A 19,612-nucleotide genomic window follows, 5' to 3' on the forward strand; every position below is an offset into this window, starting at 1 on the left:
AAATGCAATAGTTTCAACAATCATGGTCATAACCATCCCGAGGAAGGTAGTGACAAATTACCAAATAAAAATTAGAGCCCGATTCATACAACGATAGTAATATGGAACAGATTTTTACATTTTACTGTATAAATATCACTTGCTATTTTTATATTTTCTCATATTGAAGTGTGAGATAAACATTGACAGAAGAAATAAAAATAAAAAATTTGGATAAAAATAGTATCTGCGTTTTAAATAGAATCCTCTTTTAAAGCAGAGCATAAAAATGGTAAATAATAATATAAATAATAAAAAGAGATAAAAAAACAAAGATCTAAAAGCCAGGTTACACATATCACAAAGCATAAAAATTTTGAGACATTATTGGCATGTTACTGAAGAATACACTAACAAAATTTGAAAATCACAAGTATGAATTATTGTGGGGGTAATAAAAGAAAAAGACAATTTGATTTTTATTTAGTCAGTAGAAACTGTCCTGATTAAAATCACAGGATGGTTTGCATGTATAGAAAAAATTTGACCTCGTTAATCCGGTTATTGGGACTCTTAAAATCTGGAATCTTTTGGGGATTAAATCAGTTTGTTTAGATCTTTAAAATAACTTATTCATAAATTAGGTTCTAAATGTGTCTAACGAAAGTCTTTTTTGCTAACAGTCGCCGGTGTAGGAGGTACAAAGTACTTAACCGGTACGGATCACTGTACAGCAATGATATATTATATAACTAGATGTAACTAGCGGGATTTTATTGGACAAGAAATGAAGCTGCCTTTTTTTTGTTTATAACAATAGTCCCCCATTTGTAAAAAGGGTAAAATCTGAAGCCGAAGTGTAAAATAAAAGTTAAAAATGCAACTCAAAAGTTCCCATTAAATTAAAGATAATTCAAAAACAAATTTTAATAATTATAAAATACCTATAAAAGTTTTTTTTTATGAGCCTATGTTTATTTAAAAGTATTTTAATTCATAAAAATGTTTCAAAAGCGTCTGTCGTTTTACTTTCCTTTTCAAAACTTTAATCCCTTTTTAATCGAAAATAAATTAAGGAACCATAAATTATTTTACAAGTATTATAATTTCCGCTTAACACTTTTACGTAAATAGAATTTTAATCTAAAATATATTTACTTCATTTAAGAAAAGAAAAGTTACAAATATTTGTTTACAAATTTAATCCGCCATTTGTAAAAAGGGCAAAAAGCAGCTTCACTTTTCGGATCGAAGTTAGACATCTAGTTATATAATATATCATTGCTGTACAGTAACTCCTAACTGACGGTACCGATCACTTGACAAGTGATTTCTACCTAGGTGCCGAACACTGTACTTGGGTACCGAACACTTGACGTATTCTTTTCGCCGTGTAAATGTCATAAAAAAAAGTAAAAAAAACGTGGAAAAAGGTACAAAAAGCATATGTTCACATGCATATGTTTCATATGCATGAATTATTTTATAATACATATTATTTTCGCCGTGTAAATGTCATAAAAAAAAGTAACAAACGTGGAAAAAGATACGAATAAATTAAATAAATAATTATGGGGGCATTTTAAATAATTTCATTCAATATTGTTTACCTTTTATTCAATATTTATCATAATTATATTTTATACTGTATGTGTTATGGACATGGATATGTTATGGACATGTATGTGCTATAAACATGGATATGTTATAGACATGTATGTGCTATGAACACTTCTTTTACTATTATATATATTTAAGTATAAAATGGAAGAAAAAATTCAGCAGAGATCGATGACTCAAAATTATCTGAAAAAATAATTAAAGAACCAAACTTTTGTGACATTGAGAATTATTTATTATCAGGAATTTTTTCTGAGCATTTACAAGGAAGAGAAAACATAGGTAGTAAAACAAACTTTAAAAAACAAATCGACAGGTTTGTAATTGTTAATGGTATGTAACATTACAAATATAGAAAAATCATGAAAGTTACTTCTGGTCCATAGATTTTATCTGTCGTCAAAGATTAAATATCTCGTGATTAGTACAAAAAAGCAGCACATGATGGGTTAGACACATCAACTGAATTGAAGGCTATATGTGGACATGTAGGGAAGGATAAAAAAAGATGGAAACTGATTGATTCGGGATATTGGTGGCCTAATATGAATAAAGATGTAAAAAATTATATTGCCGCTTGTATACCTTGTCAAAAATCAAGTTCAAAAATGAAAAGTTCAAAAAAAAAAAGAAAGTCTCTCCAGAGTTGCATCCAATACCAGTTCCAACAAAAGTATGGCATCAAGTTGGTTTTGATCCCTGAAGTCTTCCTAAAAATCCAGAAAGTTACATTGGCATTTGTGTAGTTGTTGAATACTTCTCAAAATGGATCAAAGCAAAGCCTATTTATAATAAAAGTGCTGAAGAGATATCCAGATTTCTTTATGAACTCATTTGACGTCATGATTGTGCATCGATTCAAATTAATGGTCAAGGTCAAGAATTTTGTAAAAAAGTTTCTGAAAATTTGTTAAACCTTACTGGAACCTGTCAAAATATTACTTCTGCTTACCATCCTCAAGCAAATGGTCTGGTTGAAAGAGCTAATAGAACTATACAGGGTTCTATACTTAAAGTCTTGAACGGAGAGCAAGAAAAATGGCGTCGTTCATTATATGGCATACTGTTTGCATTTCGAACAATTCGCCTTAAGTCAACAGGTGTCACTCCCTTTCAAATTATGTATGCAAGGGAGCCTGTCTTGATCAGTCTTGATTGAAAAAATGATCAAAACTTAATTTATGATGTACCAGTTGATTTAGAAAGAGAAGAAGGTATTTATTATAATAATGAATGAAATTAGTTTATTAAATTTTACTTAACTCATTTAGTTTTTATTTTAAGATATTTTAGAAAATGTTGACTCAGTGTATAATTTATAATGAAGTTTTAAAAAATATAAAGAAATCTCAATTGCGACAAAAGAAGGACTATGAAAAACGTCAAAAAACCAAATCCAATTCAATATAGGCGATAAAGTTTTTGTTTATCATCTTAGAAGGGCTGATAGAAAAGGTGATAAAGGAAAATCTGTTTGGGATGGCCCATACGAAGTTATAAAAATATTTATTATTTATATAAAATATTTATTGATAAAGGACTTTATCAGTTAAAACAAAAGAATGGTGAAACACTTCGTACCAAGCATCATGATTCAAACATGAAACTGTTCAAAAAAAAAGATCTGAAATTGAAATGATTCAAAAAACATGTGATGAGGTATCTAATATATCTGAACCTTTAAAAATTGTCCAAGTTCTTGGTATCAAAACAAACTCTTTTATACCCACTAATAGTAAATGGAGAACAAGGAAATGCTATTTGTTGAAGATTCTTTCAACTAATAAAATATCTTTTAAGAAAGCCTTTGCGGTACGAAAAAAAAGTTGCAATTGGGCAAAGCGATCAAAGTTGATAAGATTGAAGGTGATGGAAATTGTCTATTTTGGACAAGGTGCAAAAATGATCTAACGAAAAAGATCTACGAAATTTTAGGGGCCAATAGCGTGTCTAGGAACCTATAATTTTACTAAATGAAAAAATAAAATGCAGATAAATTTTGTGCGTCAATTAAAGTAATGTTTTATATAAAAAATTTTACGCTCATGGATTCTCATAAAAGTATATTCATAAAAACAGTCACACAGAAAGCAATTATTAAAGCAAAAAAAAAAAAAATTAAAGAGAGGCTAACAAAACTTACAACTCCAGGGGTCAAGAAGAGTGAAAATTAGTCTTTTCAAAAATATATTTTATTTGTAAAGGTTTATACCAACATTGCGGTTATAAAGAGCAATAAGACATTCGAATTGATTTAGCTACTCAGGTCAGGTCACCCTCTCCTACTGGAAACATGTAATCTGATACAAATTGCTTTATGAGGCAAGTGAGACTCCTTAACCGTAATGAATTCAACTTAAGAAAAGGAAAACTGAAATAAAACCCCGAAATTACGTCGGCAAGGGTAGTAGGACTACGTAAACCTTCAAAGGTAATCTTTTTAGTCAAATCCATGAAGGACATCCTTTTATAAAAACTCTATTAGAGTATAATTATCATATTATCTTATAAAAGTCATGAAAAATTAATAAGTTTAAACAATAAGTATCTTCCTTTGTTTTTTTGCCGTTAGTACATAATAGCTGAGTTTTGAGCCGTAAGTGAGATTACTGTATAGTGATTTGTACCTAGGTAGCGAGCACTGAATAGTGTTTGTTACCTTCCGGTACGGCTTACTATACAGTGCGCGCTACCGTTAATTCAATCCTGCCTACTACACCGGCCTATTTCAATCTTTAACACTAATTTAAAAAAAATAAAAAACTCTGGTAGCCGCACAACTTCGTTTAATTCACATTTTAAGTTATTGCTGAAAAAGAGAATATTTTTTTATGTTTTAGGTATGGTACTTGAACACATTATCTGAACCTTAAATTTAGATGTTTGAACCACCAGAGAATTGGGTCTCGAGAACCATAATAAATTGTCAAACAGCGATTAAAATTTTATTTAGGTATGTAACGAGAATAACGATAAAAACGCGATTTAATCGTAAGGTGCGATTTTTTGTGTTGCTAAATCACTAAATCGCATTTCAATTAGCGGTTAATTGCAATCGCAAAAAATCGTAACTAATTGTCTGCAATTCTGCATCTAAAAATCGCTATTAAAATTTACTAGTGCTTATGCCTTACGGATGACTTCGCGCCAAACGAGTCTATAAAACGAGAGTTAAAATAAGATAATTTAAATTTTTGACAAAAGCAAAATTTGACACCAGTGCACTTAAAAATTTTAAGTATAATATATTGTTGAATGCAAAGAAATGTTAAATCATTTTCAGAAACAAAGAAATACTAAAATCATTTTTTAATACAAAATTTTTAGTACTAAGTCATTTTTTTTTAAATTTTGTTGTTTAGACTGGTTTGGTACAACAATCAATGTCTTAGTATTAACTTAGATTAAAATCGATTTTTAAATGAGCTAAATATTTATTTTCATTTACACAACATCTTTATAAATACAAAATTGTTATAAATACAACTTATAACATCATCAATATAATATAAATATATTATAGTAAATTGAAAAAGATTTACAAACTTTAATTACTGTCTAGCTACAATAATAGAATTCTATCAAAAAATTCAAGAAAAAAATTATGATTTACAAGACTAATTTTAATATTCATGTAATAAAGAAAAATAATTAAATATAAGAAAATTCAAGAAAATATGAAAATGTATTTTAATGTAAAAAAATAATAAAATTAAAGAAAATATACAGATCCAATTTGGTATAAGAAATTCTTATTTTAAATTAACATAAAAAATTGAAAACAAAAAGAAAATGGATTTAAATAAAAAAAAAATTTTTTACATTCTAAAAAATTTTCAAGTTAAATATTTATAATTTATAATAAATAACGATGCTATTAACTGTACAAAATATATTAAGAATCTTCAATGCGAAAGTAAAAAGAAATAACAATAATTTATAAATAAGAATTTTCAGATTAATGAAGTAATTTCATTAAGAATCATATTAAAAAATATTAATGATTTATCAACGGGGTGTGCTCGTTGTTTTCGTCATCGTATTCCTTTTTCTGCAGACAAAAGTTAAAAAGTTAAAAGTTAAATGCTGAAATTATTTTCAGCAAAACATTAAATGTAAAACTTTCCTTAAAATCCAAGAAGTTAACCATGTGTGACCAACAGCAACAATTGTTAATAGAATCAACAACAACAATAACAACAATAACAACAAACAACTCACCTGACGATAAGGTGCAATAATATTTTTACTAGAAGTTAAGGATTTAGACGAAGAATGACTGAGAATCTTGCAAGCAACTTTAATGCGATTTTTCATATTAATACATAAGTCTGTTTCATCAAAAATTTCTTCTTGTAATATTTCTTCTAGGATATCTTCTAAAGTTATAATGCCAACTACTTCCTAAGCAAAAATGAAAATTTATTTAGGCGGACCTCAACGTAATCATAAAAATGCGGAGAGACTATTACTTACCAGATTCGAATCAGTCACAAGACACAAGTGACCTAATAAAAATTGAAAAGTATATTATACAAAAAAATAAAGAGATGTTTACATAAGTTTATTTTTTTAAAATATATTCAAGTTTTAGTATTTGATTACTGAGCGAGTCAAAGAATAAAAATGCGCTAAAAAAAAAGAAGAGTGTTGACAAGTTTGTATATTTAAAATGTCAGCCTGTAGGATATCTTTGTGAACTATTAATATAGTAATTAGAATAGTAATTAACATAGTAATTCTGTTCAGGGTCACGAGAGTAGGACTTACACTCATAAACAAGTTTTCATTATATATACGCAAGTTTTAGTATTTAATGATTACCAATCGAATAGAACAAAAGAACAAAAGGTCGCTAGAATATATTTATTATTTATTATTTAATTATTTATTTATTACCATTATTTATTAGAATATATTTATTATTTGTTAGAATAAAATAAATGTTATAACAAGTTGAACGGTTTAAAAATTCTTATATATAATATAAAGTAAATTAACTACTAAAAAACAAATTTCCTACTCCTTCCTGTTTGGCATGCCTTAAGAACGCTGTAAAGAGGTGCATTTTCAGGGAATCTAGGTATTAGTTTTTGAGAGCGCATAACATCGATAACTGGTACATTATCATACGGATGAAGCGTAATTATTGATTTTACAAGTAAAATTCCAATGATATTTTTCCTATTTTTCTCGTAAACAGGGATTCGTGAATGTCCAAAATCGATAATCTAAAAAATTAAAGCTTATTAAATGTTTCAAAATATTTATATTTACTATGCTTATTTTGTAGATATTTATATGCTAGTATACCTAGCATATAAATATCTATTTATATAGATAGTATACCTCAGACATTGTTTGGTAATCAAGAGATGTATCTGCGCTAAGCATGTGTACAGAATCTAATGGAACCAAAGCATCTTTACATGTTTTCATCGTTAAATCTAATGCACCCTTTTAAAAATAAAAAACAAATAAACAACACCCTTTTAAAAGTAATAAGCAAGTTTGTACGTGTATTTATTTGATTTTTCTTGATTACTTTAATTTAAGGTGCGCAAAATAATAAGTAATGTATATTTTAAAATAAATTATTTATATTAGTTATTAATTTATTTAGTTAAAAGATTAATTTTATTAAGAGTTACTATGAAATTTGTTGAATTAAAATAAAAATATTAATTTCTTTAGGAAAAATGAGGCGTAACGTACGTTGTTCGGAAGATAAAAGAAATTTAGTTAAAAATTTACGAAACCTAGGTAAAAATTTGAAAGAAATTTCAAATTTAATGGACTGTTCAATTAATATGGTATGCAATGTAATTAAAAAATAAAATACACCCGAAACACGTGATCGAAAGAGGAAAACGTATAGAAGAGATGACAATTTTGCTTTAAATTTTAAGCAAGTGGGCCAGCCCACGTGCTCCCTTCCCTATCTTCAAAATGGTAAAATATTCTCTGGTCAGATGAGACCAAAATTATCTTGTTTGGGTCAGATACACTGAAAAAATGACAAAAGATGAAAAGAAAAAATATATGATCCTAGATATACCATAAAAACGGTTAATGGAATAGAAATAAATGTTCTATGAGAATATGTTCTGTGGTGGTGGAAATAATAAAATATGGGGTTGCTTTAAAATGATTAGATCAGCAAAACTTAAAACATTTTTCTGAAACATTAAACAAGATGCAAATAAAAACAGTTAATTTGAAATAGAGAAATCAAAAATCTTAAAGCTTTTACAATCAATTCAGAAATTCATTCTTTTGGTCTTAAAAATTATAATTCTAAAATTTTTTCATTGACATATTCTAAAATATATTAAAGTAATGATTTATATTTGCGAACGAAAGGGGCACACCAACCAATTTTCGGAAATCCGTTTTCTTTAACCATTTTTTACTTTAGTCTGTCATCTACAATATAACACAAAATCAACGTGTCAGTGGGCCTCTTTCTGACTGAAAATCCCTTGTTATTTACACGTGATAAAATCTGAAGAAACGCACTTTGTAAAGAGTAAAACGTTCCTCCGAAAGAGGGGTCTGAAAAAACCCACTAACTACCACAGAGGGAGGGGGTGTAAACTCTTCTACCACGTAGTGGGAAAAAGTGTAATTTCGCGCGCTTACTCAAAACTTGATTTTGGTTGGTGTGCCCTTTTCGTTCGCAACGCCTCAATTAGCCAATAATATTACAAGTTTTTCTACTGTCACTTGTCACTAGATGAAACGCTGAAAAGCAAGACTACAATAAAATTAAAAACCCTCCATTTATGTAGACTGTATAACTACTATATCAGATGTATGTACAATTGGCATGGAAATAAAAATAAAGAAACATGGAAAATAAAATTACAAATATAAAAAAACAAAATCAACCAACAAATATAAAAAAATAGTCATTATAAATTAAATGTTTCATAATTCTCATTTATTATGATATTTGTAATCAATATTTTGATATCACACAGCTTGACATACATGACTTTTATATTTTCTGACACAAGAATCAGACACAAGTTGAATATTATTAAAATTGTTTTGAACAAAATTTTTAAAAAGTTATACAGCAGTTCCGATAACATAAAAGCCACTTGGTACTTGTCCTAAGTATAAAAGTAAACTTGTTTGTGACTTTGCTTTGAATTGAAACCATTATGAATAACAATACTAGGAATGTTCAAGTAATAGGATAAAATTACTTCTGTAATTTTTTTTAAATTAACAGTTTGGCTGATAAGTCAAAACAAAAACTTGACTTTACAAATATTATCTGGACTTTGATTCATTGAAAACAACCTTTGTTGATGGTTTGCTGCTTTCAAACAGTCGTGTGAGCACAAATGATGCTGAACGCAGTGGACGCCCAAAAGAGGTTGTTACCAACGAAAACATTAAAAAAATCCACAAATTTAAATTTAATTTTTAATGACCATAAAGTGTAGTTGATCGAGAGAGCTGAGACTCTGCAGATATCGTAAGAGCATGTTGGACACATTTTGCATGAATATTTGGACATGCAAAAGCAGTGAGCAAAATGGGTGCTGCACAAGCTCACAATCAATCAAAAACAAACTTGATGATTCTGAGCAGTGTTTGAAGCTGTTCAACCATTATAGACAAATTTTTCTACCAGTATGTGACAATCAATCAAACTTAGCTCCATACTACACTCCAGAATCAAATCAACTGAGTGGACTGCACATGTGAAACCCAATCCAAAGCGTGGAAAGAACAGTCGGCTGGGTCATGACATCAATATTTTGGGATGCACATTGGAATAATTTTAATTGACTATCTCCAGAAGAGGCAGACCATCAACAGCGACTATTACATTACAATGTTAGAGCGTTTGAAGGAAGAATTACTGAAAAATATATTAATTTTGTAACCATTTATCTTTTCGCTTTTGTATATAAAAAATCTTTCTGTTGTATGTTTTTGAATGATACACATCTCTTCACATTCTGATTTCTTATACCATTTAAGCCTCTCAGTGTATTTTCTAAGTAAGGCAGACACACATATATACATAGTTTTAAAGCTTCAAATATGTTATGTTGTCTACGCATTTTTCAGATAGCCTTAATTGTTTCATATTACCTTTCTATTTCGTACATTTTTTATTCTCAACTTTTTAGCACTTAGTAATTTTGAATACCTGTTGCTTTTTAACATTAGGCTCAGAGGCTCAGTGCACTTAGATCTATCTTTAATAAACCTTTAAATTACCTTTAATAAACGAAAATAAAAGCAGTACACAAATTATTTAAATTATTAAATTTTTCATTTTTTTAATTTAATATAATATAATAATATATAATAGAAAGCTGTAGTAGTTTAAAAACTACAAGTGAAATTAATAGTAATTAATTTCACTTTGACAGCATACTCATTGTGTAGTTATTCTAGGTAAATAAATTAAATTATGAATTACAAATCCTATAGCTTTAGATATTTATCAATGCAAGTTTTGAATAAGTTTAAGCTTTCACTTTTGATGATAACATCTGGTAATTTATTCCACATTGATGAGACTCTATTAGTTAAAAATTGATGACGAATATTGCAGTTTTTAACTATTTCTCTTCTGATTTTGAAGTTATGGTCCCTTGTGTTGGGCTGATATGAGGCAAAAATATTACAATCTAGTTCTACAATATTTATTTTTTTAAATAGTTTGTACATTTAAATTAAGTCATCTCTTTTATGTCTTTTTTCCAGTGTGCTCAAGCCTATTTTAATTCTTGTTTCATAACTTTTCCAGTGTGCTCCAAGTATTTTAATTCTTGTTTCATAACTTTGTTTTTGAATCAGTATCCATGTAGTGGCATAAAGTTGAACTTTTTCAAGTGCAATAATATCACTTTTAATGTATGGGCACCGTGCTTGTATCGCAAACTCAAGATAGGGTCTTATAAATCTTACATATAGTACCTTAAACATTTTATTGTTGATGTAATGAAATTTTTTTTTCAAAAATCCATGTGACTTTTTCATTTAAGATTTGATGACATTGTAATTCCAAGATCTTTTTGGTATCAGAGACTGCTAATATTTTGTCACATAGTCTATAAATATAGCGAAGGTTATTTTTTCTAAAGTGCATAATACAACTTTTTTCACTATTAAATTGTAATTGCCAGATCTCTGACCATTCACAGACTTGCTTAATTTTATTCTCAAGCAATTGACAATTCTCAGAGCTAGCTACTTTCCTGATTAACTTGGTGTCATCTGCAAATTAACTGATTAACTTGGTGTCATCTTGCAGAAGTGTTTTCCGGAGCTGTCGTCTATACTCTTAAAACTATTCAACAAGCGCTTATCAGAGTCTTGTTTTCCAGCCTGCTAGAAAGCGACATCTGTTAGCCCTATCTTCAAAAATTCTGGAGAGCGATCTGATTTGTCTAACTGCCATTAGTCTTCTTCCTATCATAAGCAAGGTTTTTGAATCTTTAATTAACAAACACTTAATTTCTCACCTTGAATCTAATCTAATCTAAAACTTACTTTCTGACCATCAATATGGATTTCGATCTTCTCGTTCTACAGCTGATTTGCTAACAGTAATAACCAATAGGTTTTATTGTGCATTTGATAAAGGTGGAGAGGTTAAGGCCATTGCTCTTGACATTTTAAAAGCTTTTGATAAAGTTTGGCATGCGGGTCTTCTCCATAAACTTTCTTCTTATAGTGTATCTAGCAACATCTTTAAGATTATTGAATCCTTCCTTTCCAATCGTAGTCTAAAAGTTGTCCTCGATGGACAGCACTCTTCTTCTTATTCTGTAACTTCAGGGGTTCCTCAAGGTTCTATCCTTGGCCCTACACTCTTTTTAATTTACATTAACGATCTTCCAGATATTTTCACATCTAAGGTGGCATTGTTTGCTGATGATACTATCATTTATTCTTGTCGTGATAAGAAACAAACACTCGAGCTTGAAAAGGATCCAAAATCCAACACATTGAGCTTGAAAAGGATCTCACTTCTGCTACAGCATGGGGCTCACAGTGGCTGGTGAACTTTAATACAGATAAAACCCAACTTTTTTCAGCCAATCATTATCGCAATAATTTAGATCTTCCTATATTTATGAACGGTGATGTACTCGATGAGTCATCAACCCTTCATCTTCTAGGATTAACTCTTACTTCCAATCTTTCTTGAAAACCATATATCAAATCAGCTGCAAAATACGCATCTGCTAAGGTTGCATCTCTTTATCGAGCTCGACACTTTCTTACTTCGGATTCTATTCTCTATCACTATAAATCTCTAATCCGGCTTTGTATGGAATACTGTTCCCATATCTGGGGCGGATCTTCTAATAATGCCCTTTCTCTTTTAGACAAGGTGCAAAAGCGCATTGTAAACATAGTTGGAGCTGCTCTTGCAGCCAACCTCCAACCATTATCACATCGTCGTAATGTTGCTTCTCTTTCTCTTTTTTTCTACAAATACTATAATGGACACTGCTCTTAAGAGTTAGCGCCTCTTGTGCCATCTACTAAAGTTCATTCTCGTGTTACTCGTCATTCAATTAAGTCTAATCTTTTTTCTATATCTGTACCTAACTGCTCCAAAAATGCTTATTCGTCTAGTTTTTTTCCTCAAACATCAGTTCTTTGAAATTCACTTCCTTCATCTTGCTTTCCTGATTCATATAATTTGCAATCCTTTAAGTCGTCCGTCAATCGTTATCTTGCTCTACTTTTCTCTTCCAGTAACTTAATACTTTAATTAATGGTTGCTTGCAGCCTTGTTGGAAGCAAAGATGTTTAAAAAAAATAATAATAACTTTAAATGTTCTAAAATCTCTGTTAAATTGTAGATATATAAAATGAATAAGATTGGAGAAAATACCGACCCTTGGGTAATACAGCTAGTTATCAATTCCAAGTTTGATGCTTTAATGCCTTGTATCACTCTTTGGTGACAATTAGTTAAAAAGTCTCTAATCTTGTTGCATATGACATTTGATATTCTATATGACTTAAGTTTGATTAAAAATCGTTTGTGAGGTACCATGTCAAAGGCTTCAGTAAAGTCAAGATAACAAATATCTACTGGAATGTTTTTTTTTTATGCTAGCGATTTACCCAAAAGGTCCATTGTTTCAATTAAATTTGTTAAACAAGATTTCCCTTTTACAAATCCATGTTTATGTTTCTTTAATAAACCATTATTTGACATATGTTAATATATTGTGTCAGATATAATACTTGAGTACTTATCTTTTATTAAGACTATCGAGGTTAATGAAACTGGTCTGTAGTTGCTAGCAATTAACCTGTTCCCTTTTTTGAATATTGGAGTTATGTCTGCCAATTTCCATTCAATTGGTACTCTTCAAGTTTTGAGCGATTTTTCAAAAATCATTGCAAGCGGTAAAGCAAAGGCAGATGCACATCATTTTAGTACTACTGATTTTACATGTCTGGTGCAGGAGATTTATATTAATTTAACTGAAGAAGTTTTTCTTTAATTAATATAACAGTTATTATATTATTTATTATTGCCTCAAAAGGGTAAGACAAAATATAAATTTTTAGAATCTGTAAATTCTTGGTATTCTCCCTGGTAAAGACTGATTTAAAGTGATCATTCATAATGTTAACTATTTGGTTAGGTTCTTTAATTAGTTCATTACTGGATGTTAAAGCTCAGATGGTATTTTTTAAATTGTTTTTGCTGGTAATATATTTGAATAAGTTCTAGTTCGTTGTGGTATAAAAGAAAGATTTAAATTTATTTTAATTTCCTATTTTGTTAGATTTGCTTTCTTTGTTTTTGAAACTTAGTTTTTTTCTGCAGAGTATTGACACGCTTAATGTGACAACGTTTCTAAATAAAAAACTTTTTCGTGGACAAACGAAACAAAAAAATGCACACATCAAGGCTTGATAGTACTATATAAGTATAAAAAAAAACATAAGAATAAACTAAACTTTCTAGTTAGAATGCAAAAATACATGTGTCAACCATTTTATCACTAAATGATGCTCTCAACTTAGTAATATAAAGTCCAGCACCACTAAAACACCTTTCTTCCTCAACTGATGATGGAGGTAAAAAATTAAAAACACAGTGCAATTTTATAAGCATTTTTGGACAGTCATTTGATACTTCAAATACAACCATTTTGATGCAATCACAACATTTAAGAAACCCTTGTTTATTATTAAATTGGAAGTTTGACTGTAGCTTTAGGATCATAAAAAAAATTAATTCAGCAAAATCCATAAAGGTTGGCAAATATGGTAAAACAAAACTGCGATATCATCAAATTATAATAAAAAAAAAACTGTAATAACTTACTTTGGGTAACTGTATAAAAACTAGAAAATCGAACTATTTTTATACAATTTTTTTTATAAAATACCAATTTTCTGTTAAAATCTGACAAAAAAATACTTGATTTAAATTAAGTAATATAAATTTACTTTAGTACTAGAGATGTTTAATTAATTTTTTATTAATAGAAATGAGGCAATTTTTATTAATAGAAATAAGGCGATTGCTTAGGCTATTAAACAGTGTACTGAGTACTATCAATGCTTTGAGTCAAATTCTTTAACAAATTTAAAAATTAATCAGGTACCAAAAACTATATAACATAAAAAACCATCATCACTAAGTTTTCTAAACCTATCATTCACTAATATTTGTAAACTTCGAAGTAACTTTTCTTCTGTTGTGTCTTATCTCTTGCAAAGTTCACCAGACCTACTTGCTCTTTGTGAGACTAATTTGGGTTCAGCTGTCTGATCTTGTGGTCTTAGTGTTGATGGTTATCTTCCTTTGATTCGTAAAGACTCCAATAGTCACATGCTTGGCCTGGGCATTAACATTCATAAGAATTCACCCATTTGTCAGGAAACTAGGTTTGAGCCCAGACTATTCTTTTATGTGCTTTCATCTAGCACCACTTCACTCTATCGCCTTTATGTTTGTTCTATATCGCTCTTCTTTATCTCAAGACTGCACTCTTTTTAATGTTATTTCTGATCATATTGACCAAGTCCTCTCTCTTTATCCATCAGCCAATGCTGCTGTTGTTGGTGACTTTAATGCTCACCACACTGAATGGCTTGGCTCTAGTGTCAGTGACAATGCAGGCATTAAAGCCCACAACTTTTGTCTTTCTCAATCCTTAACTACAATACTCAATTACTACTTCTAATTTGTCTGTATGCAATACTGTTGTTATATTTGGACATGGTTTTATAATGCGTTTCTTTCTTTAAAAAGGCCAAAAAACAGATAGAAAATATAGCTTCTAATGACCTGCTCAAACTGCAAAGCTTGAGTCTTTGTCTAGATTTCTTTCTCTTTCCTACAAGTACTAGTATGGTTGTTGCTAAAGCAAACTATCATCTCTTATACCATCATCAAAAAACCAATTTGCATTATATAATTTTAATAATTGCAACTTTACTGTTAAAAATGAAGTAATTGCCAGGATATTTCCAGGACTTTTCAAGGAAAATCTTTGATTTTTCAAGGATATATTGATCCTTTCTCGACAAGAAAAAATCAAAATATGTTGAGAATGAAAAATAACTAAATTGTAGATGTTAATAATACTGAAAGTAATATTAAACAAATTTTTTTTTTTGCATTACAGTAAATACATAACTATCAAATTCAGTATCAACCTACACAAAGTTAATTATAACTTTGCATAAGTAAAACATGATAATAAAATATTGAAGTATTTCAGAAAAAAAATTCCGAATTTCCAGAAGTTATTGTTAAAAAAAGAGAGATGTTTTTCCAGGACTTTTCCATTCCCTGTTAAATTCCAGGTTATAGAAGACTGCTGGTCCTCGTAATTGGTTAAATAATCGGCTAATTGGTTCTGGTATCAGGAATGCAATAACTTTTATCCTTCGCCATATAATTGTAGGCAGAGTATAATTTGCAGTCAAAAGCCTAATAAAGTCTAAGACCTAATACACAGTCTAAGGCCTCTTGATCAATAGTTTGATTGTCAGAAAACTTTTGCAAGTTTTAATTATACTTTCCTGTTTAGATTAAAAATGAGAGCATGAAACCAGGCTGTTGTAAGTTCTAATTTTTTAGTTATCACTGAAGATCAAGACAAACCACCTCAAAAGATTTAAAATATTTTTATTGCAATATTAAATATTACAAGATACTTGAAGATCTCTCAATGAGGTCTAGACATTATCTTCAAAGAACTTGCAACTTGTTGCAAATACGTTATCTTTAATTGTTATTATTCATTATGTTATTGTTAATTGTTATTCTTATTGGGCTGATTAGGTTTATTTACATTCTATATTTAACAAAATCTCATGATTTATAAATCTACCTTTATTTATCCTTTGTTTACCATTATTATTCCATATCTTTAATTAAATTTTGAATAACTTTTCAAAAAACTTAATGTGATTGTATTTTGGATAACACTGATGAATCAATGTATTAACTTCAACTTACATTTTTTTATCAATTTTGATTTAATTATTATACATTTATTTGAAGATTTATGAACATAACTAAGGAATTTATTAGTTCAAAACATAATAAAGGTTTTGTTTTAAAATATCAAAAACGTGAAGTGAAACAAAACCTTTAAAACCTTTAAGATGTGCAAAAAATATTTCAACAAAGTGAAAAAGTTGTTTATCATAAGCAATAAAAATATTTTGGATGCTTTTTGAAAAATATTTTAGTCTAAAATATATTAAATGTAATGAAATTTAGTATTTTCAAAATACATCCTGGTTGTTTGTGAAATTTTTTTTTAAACAAAAAGATTTTTTTAACTGATCAACCTTGACTGGAAATAATTCATTTTGTAAGGCCAAAACAGAAACTTTGATCATTTCTGGTGATCATAGACTGCACATTATTTTGTAAAATCTGTGATATATGAAATAAAGAAAATACAAACTTAATGAGATATTAAAAAAAAGGCTAAGTTATTACCTTTATAATAAGAGCCTCATTTGTACTCAATGGCTCTTCATTGTCATCATCAATACTTTGATGCATACTCACTAACACCTTTAGTTCTTAAAAAAAATTTGTAAATATTTATAAATTTAAAAAAAATAAAAAAAAATAAAAAAATTTTAACTTTTTCTTAAGTTTTAAATTAAATTTTATTTTATATAGAGTTTATTTGTAAATTCTAAGAATTCTTAAGAGTTTATTGGTTTATTTGTATTATTTTGCATAACATCATTGGCTTAAGTGCGCTTGAGAGTTATTAAGTTCAATTCTATAATGAATTAAAATAATTGACTTTTTGAATAAAATTTAACATTTGACTTTCTGCATTGAGTGTTTTTTACAATATATTAAATACTTATATTACTGACTGGCCCCCAGCTTAATATGTAACCTTTTACAGATCAGATTCTAATTAATAATAATAATAATAATAATAATAATAATAATAATAATAATATATATATATATATATATATATATATATATATATATAATATAAATATATATATAAATATAATATAAATATATATATAAAGATTTAAAACAACTATAACTATATATATATATATATATATATATATATATATATATATATATATATATATATATATATATATATATATATATAATATAAATATATATATAAATATAATATAAATATATATATAAAGATTTACAACAACTATAACTATATATATTATATATATATATATATATATATATATATATATATATATATATATAACTATAACTATATATATATATACAACTATAACTATAACTATAACTATATATATATATATATATATATATATATATATATATATATATATATATATATATATATATATACCAGGGGCTATTCTAGACCATTTTTGATAGCGCCGACTGTACTTGGGCACTGCCCAAATTAAAAATTGAGGACTTTTTTTTTAACATTTTTTACGGCAAATACAGTTTTTTTCATGAAAAAATGCCAAGATTCAGCAATATTTCTGCTAAATTTCTTTCCTAGAATAGCCCCTGTATATAAAACCCTCGGAATAAGTAAAAAATGAGGTTGGCAATAAATTGCTGACATCAAACTGTTAGAGGTTGGCATCAGGTTGGCAAAAAAACATTGACACAAAGGGGTTACCATAAAACAAAGAAACGAGGTTAGCAATTTTTTGTTGGCCTCAAACACTTTAAGGTTGGCAGTTATATATTGGCAGTTAACTTTTTATTTAATGAAAAAATAAAAATAGGAGTGGCCTCCTTGAGTTTAGTGAAGGTGTATTTAAGAAAAAATAAACAAGCATTATTATTACTATTATTATTGTTATTAATAATTAGAACCTGATCTGTGAAAGATTACATATTAAGCTGGGGGCCAGTCAGTAATATAAATATTTAATATAGTCAGATCTACATATTAAACAACAATAAACCACACAAACAATTAAATATCAGTTAAAAATCATTACCAGCTCGTCTGAAATACATAGTATGCGCAGTTCCAAGAACACAGTCAAGAAATTTTGAAATAGGCCATACAATTACAAACAAGAAAACAAAAAGTAACTTGACCAATCTATAAATAATAAACTCAGTATTAAACAAGACAAAAAAACCTGCATAGGTATGCTTTAGTTTACATATGTATCGAAAATAAAACAAAACAATTTTAAAACTCTTAGTTTCATGCTACTTGCAATCATCAGATAAAATATATGTATTTTACCTTATGATTATGAATAGCATGAAACTAATAGTAGTAAAAATTATGTTGTTTTATTTTCAATACATCTATACTATGGCTCTGATTTAATACATCAAGCATTTTTGTAAAAGTTCATGCAAAACAACATAAATACAGATATATATATATATAGAAAGTACGTGCAAAACAACATATACATATATATAGCATATAAATAAAAACATTGTATAAATATAATTTTATCTGACGGTGATAACTTACGGAGACAAATAGTATCCAATTGCCAAACCATACCGTGTACAAATTGCTTGAGGTACTATCCTAGTATTTTAAAAAAACCTTAAAAATTCTTTAAGAACTTGAGAGTTATATTTACAAGTAAACTTAAAACAATTTAAAACTTACTCTCCAAAAACCAACACAGCGGTGACTGAAACTAATATTGCAACGATAGGATTACTTATTTTGTCCATAAAGATAGGCATACTCTCCACACAAATGGAATTAGCTAATAGTAGTGTAACCAATAAAATATGTGGCTTTTTTACCAGAGGAAATATTGCATTTGCATACTTCTTCTCTTGTGGTTTTCCTGCAACACATAGTATTTCCAACTGCGTTAGATCCAAAGATAATAGCCCAATAGTCAAACCAGACATAATTCCTGAAACATTACCACTCTTCTAATTTAGAATGTTAAACATAACATAAGAAAACCGAATTATTTTTCTCTTTAAGATTCGAACCTGCAAATAATACCAGGAAGATATAAACCCCCAAAAAAATCCAAAACATGTTGTCATCAGGCGTAAATCGTTTGCTGATCAATGAATAGTAAGATCCATTGCACAAGACTTCATCAAAGCTTAAATTATCACAAACCACTTTCATCATATCAGAATATATATAGATACAATAAGTTAAGTATATTTTTCTACATTAAAAACAAAGACTATATTTGTGTGCCTATATATATATATATATATATAATTTTACAGTGTTTTTATCAATAATAAAAAAAATACATTTTTTTCCTTTTCTTTTTTTCATTTATCCTGCTTTTTTACTTTTATTTTTTCTGCTTATTTTTATTTATACATATTCAAATTCAATATTTCAATATAAAAATGTATTTCACCATTTATTTTTGTTATTTTTAGTAAATTTATATATATAATTTTATTCATTTATTTACAAAAGTGAATATTTATAGAAATATAACAATACTTAACCCTAACCCGACCCTCAACCCTGCCATGACCCAAAGCCTTAGTCAATGTAGCAAGACTTTTTTGCATGTTTCATCT

At 28.2% G+C, this 19,612-nt stretch overlaps 1 protein-coding gene across 2 annotated transcripts; it reads right to left on the minus strand.

The window, feature by feature from the left end:
- Nucleotides 1-5,340: 5,340 nt before the first annotated feature.
- On the minus strand, nt 5,341-19,280 carry LOC136071875 (uncharacterized). 2 transcript variants are annotated; one of them, XM_065797430.1, is made up of 10 exons: nt 19,052-19,279; nt 18,711-18,969; nt 18,567-18,626; nt 18,070-18,176; nt 16,577-16,662; nt 6,949-7,056; nt 6,623-6,830; nt 6,076-6,107; nt 5,821-6,003; nt 5,341-5,650 (listed from the first exon to the last, which is right to left on the minus strand). In XM_065797430.1, exons 1-10 carry the CDS (start codon nt 19,197-19,199, stop codon nt 5,597-5,599), a joined length of 1,245 nt encoding a protein of 414 aa, XP_065653502.1. In that variant the 5' UTR covers nt 19,200-19,279; the 3' UTR covers nt 5,341-5,596. The 2 variants fall into 2 exon arrangements, with proteins under 2 accessions (XP_065653502.1, XP_065653503.1); XM_065797431.1 differs by lacking the exon at nt 5,341-5,650 and having other exon boundaries at nt 5,821-5,999; nt 19,052-19,280.
- Between the last annotated feature and the right edge of the window lie 332 nt (nt 19,281-19,612).

This window comes from Hydra vulgaris, chromosome 05, assembly GCF_038396675.1.
Source record: "Hydra vulgaris chromosome 05, alternate assembly HydraT2T_AEP".
Classification (NCBI taxonomy): Eukaryota; Metazoa; Cnidaria; class Hydrozoa; order Anthoathecata; family Hydridae; genus Hydra; species Hydra vulgaris.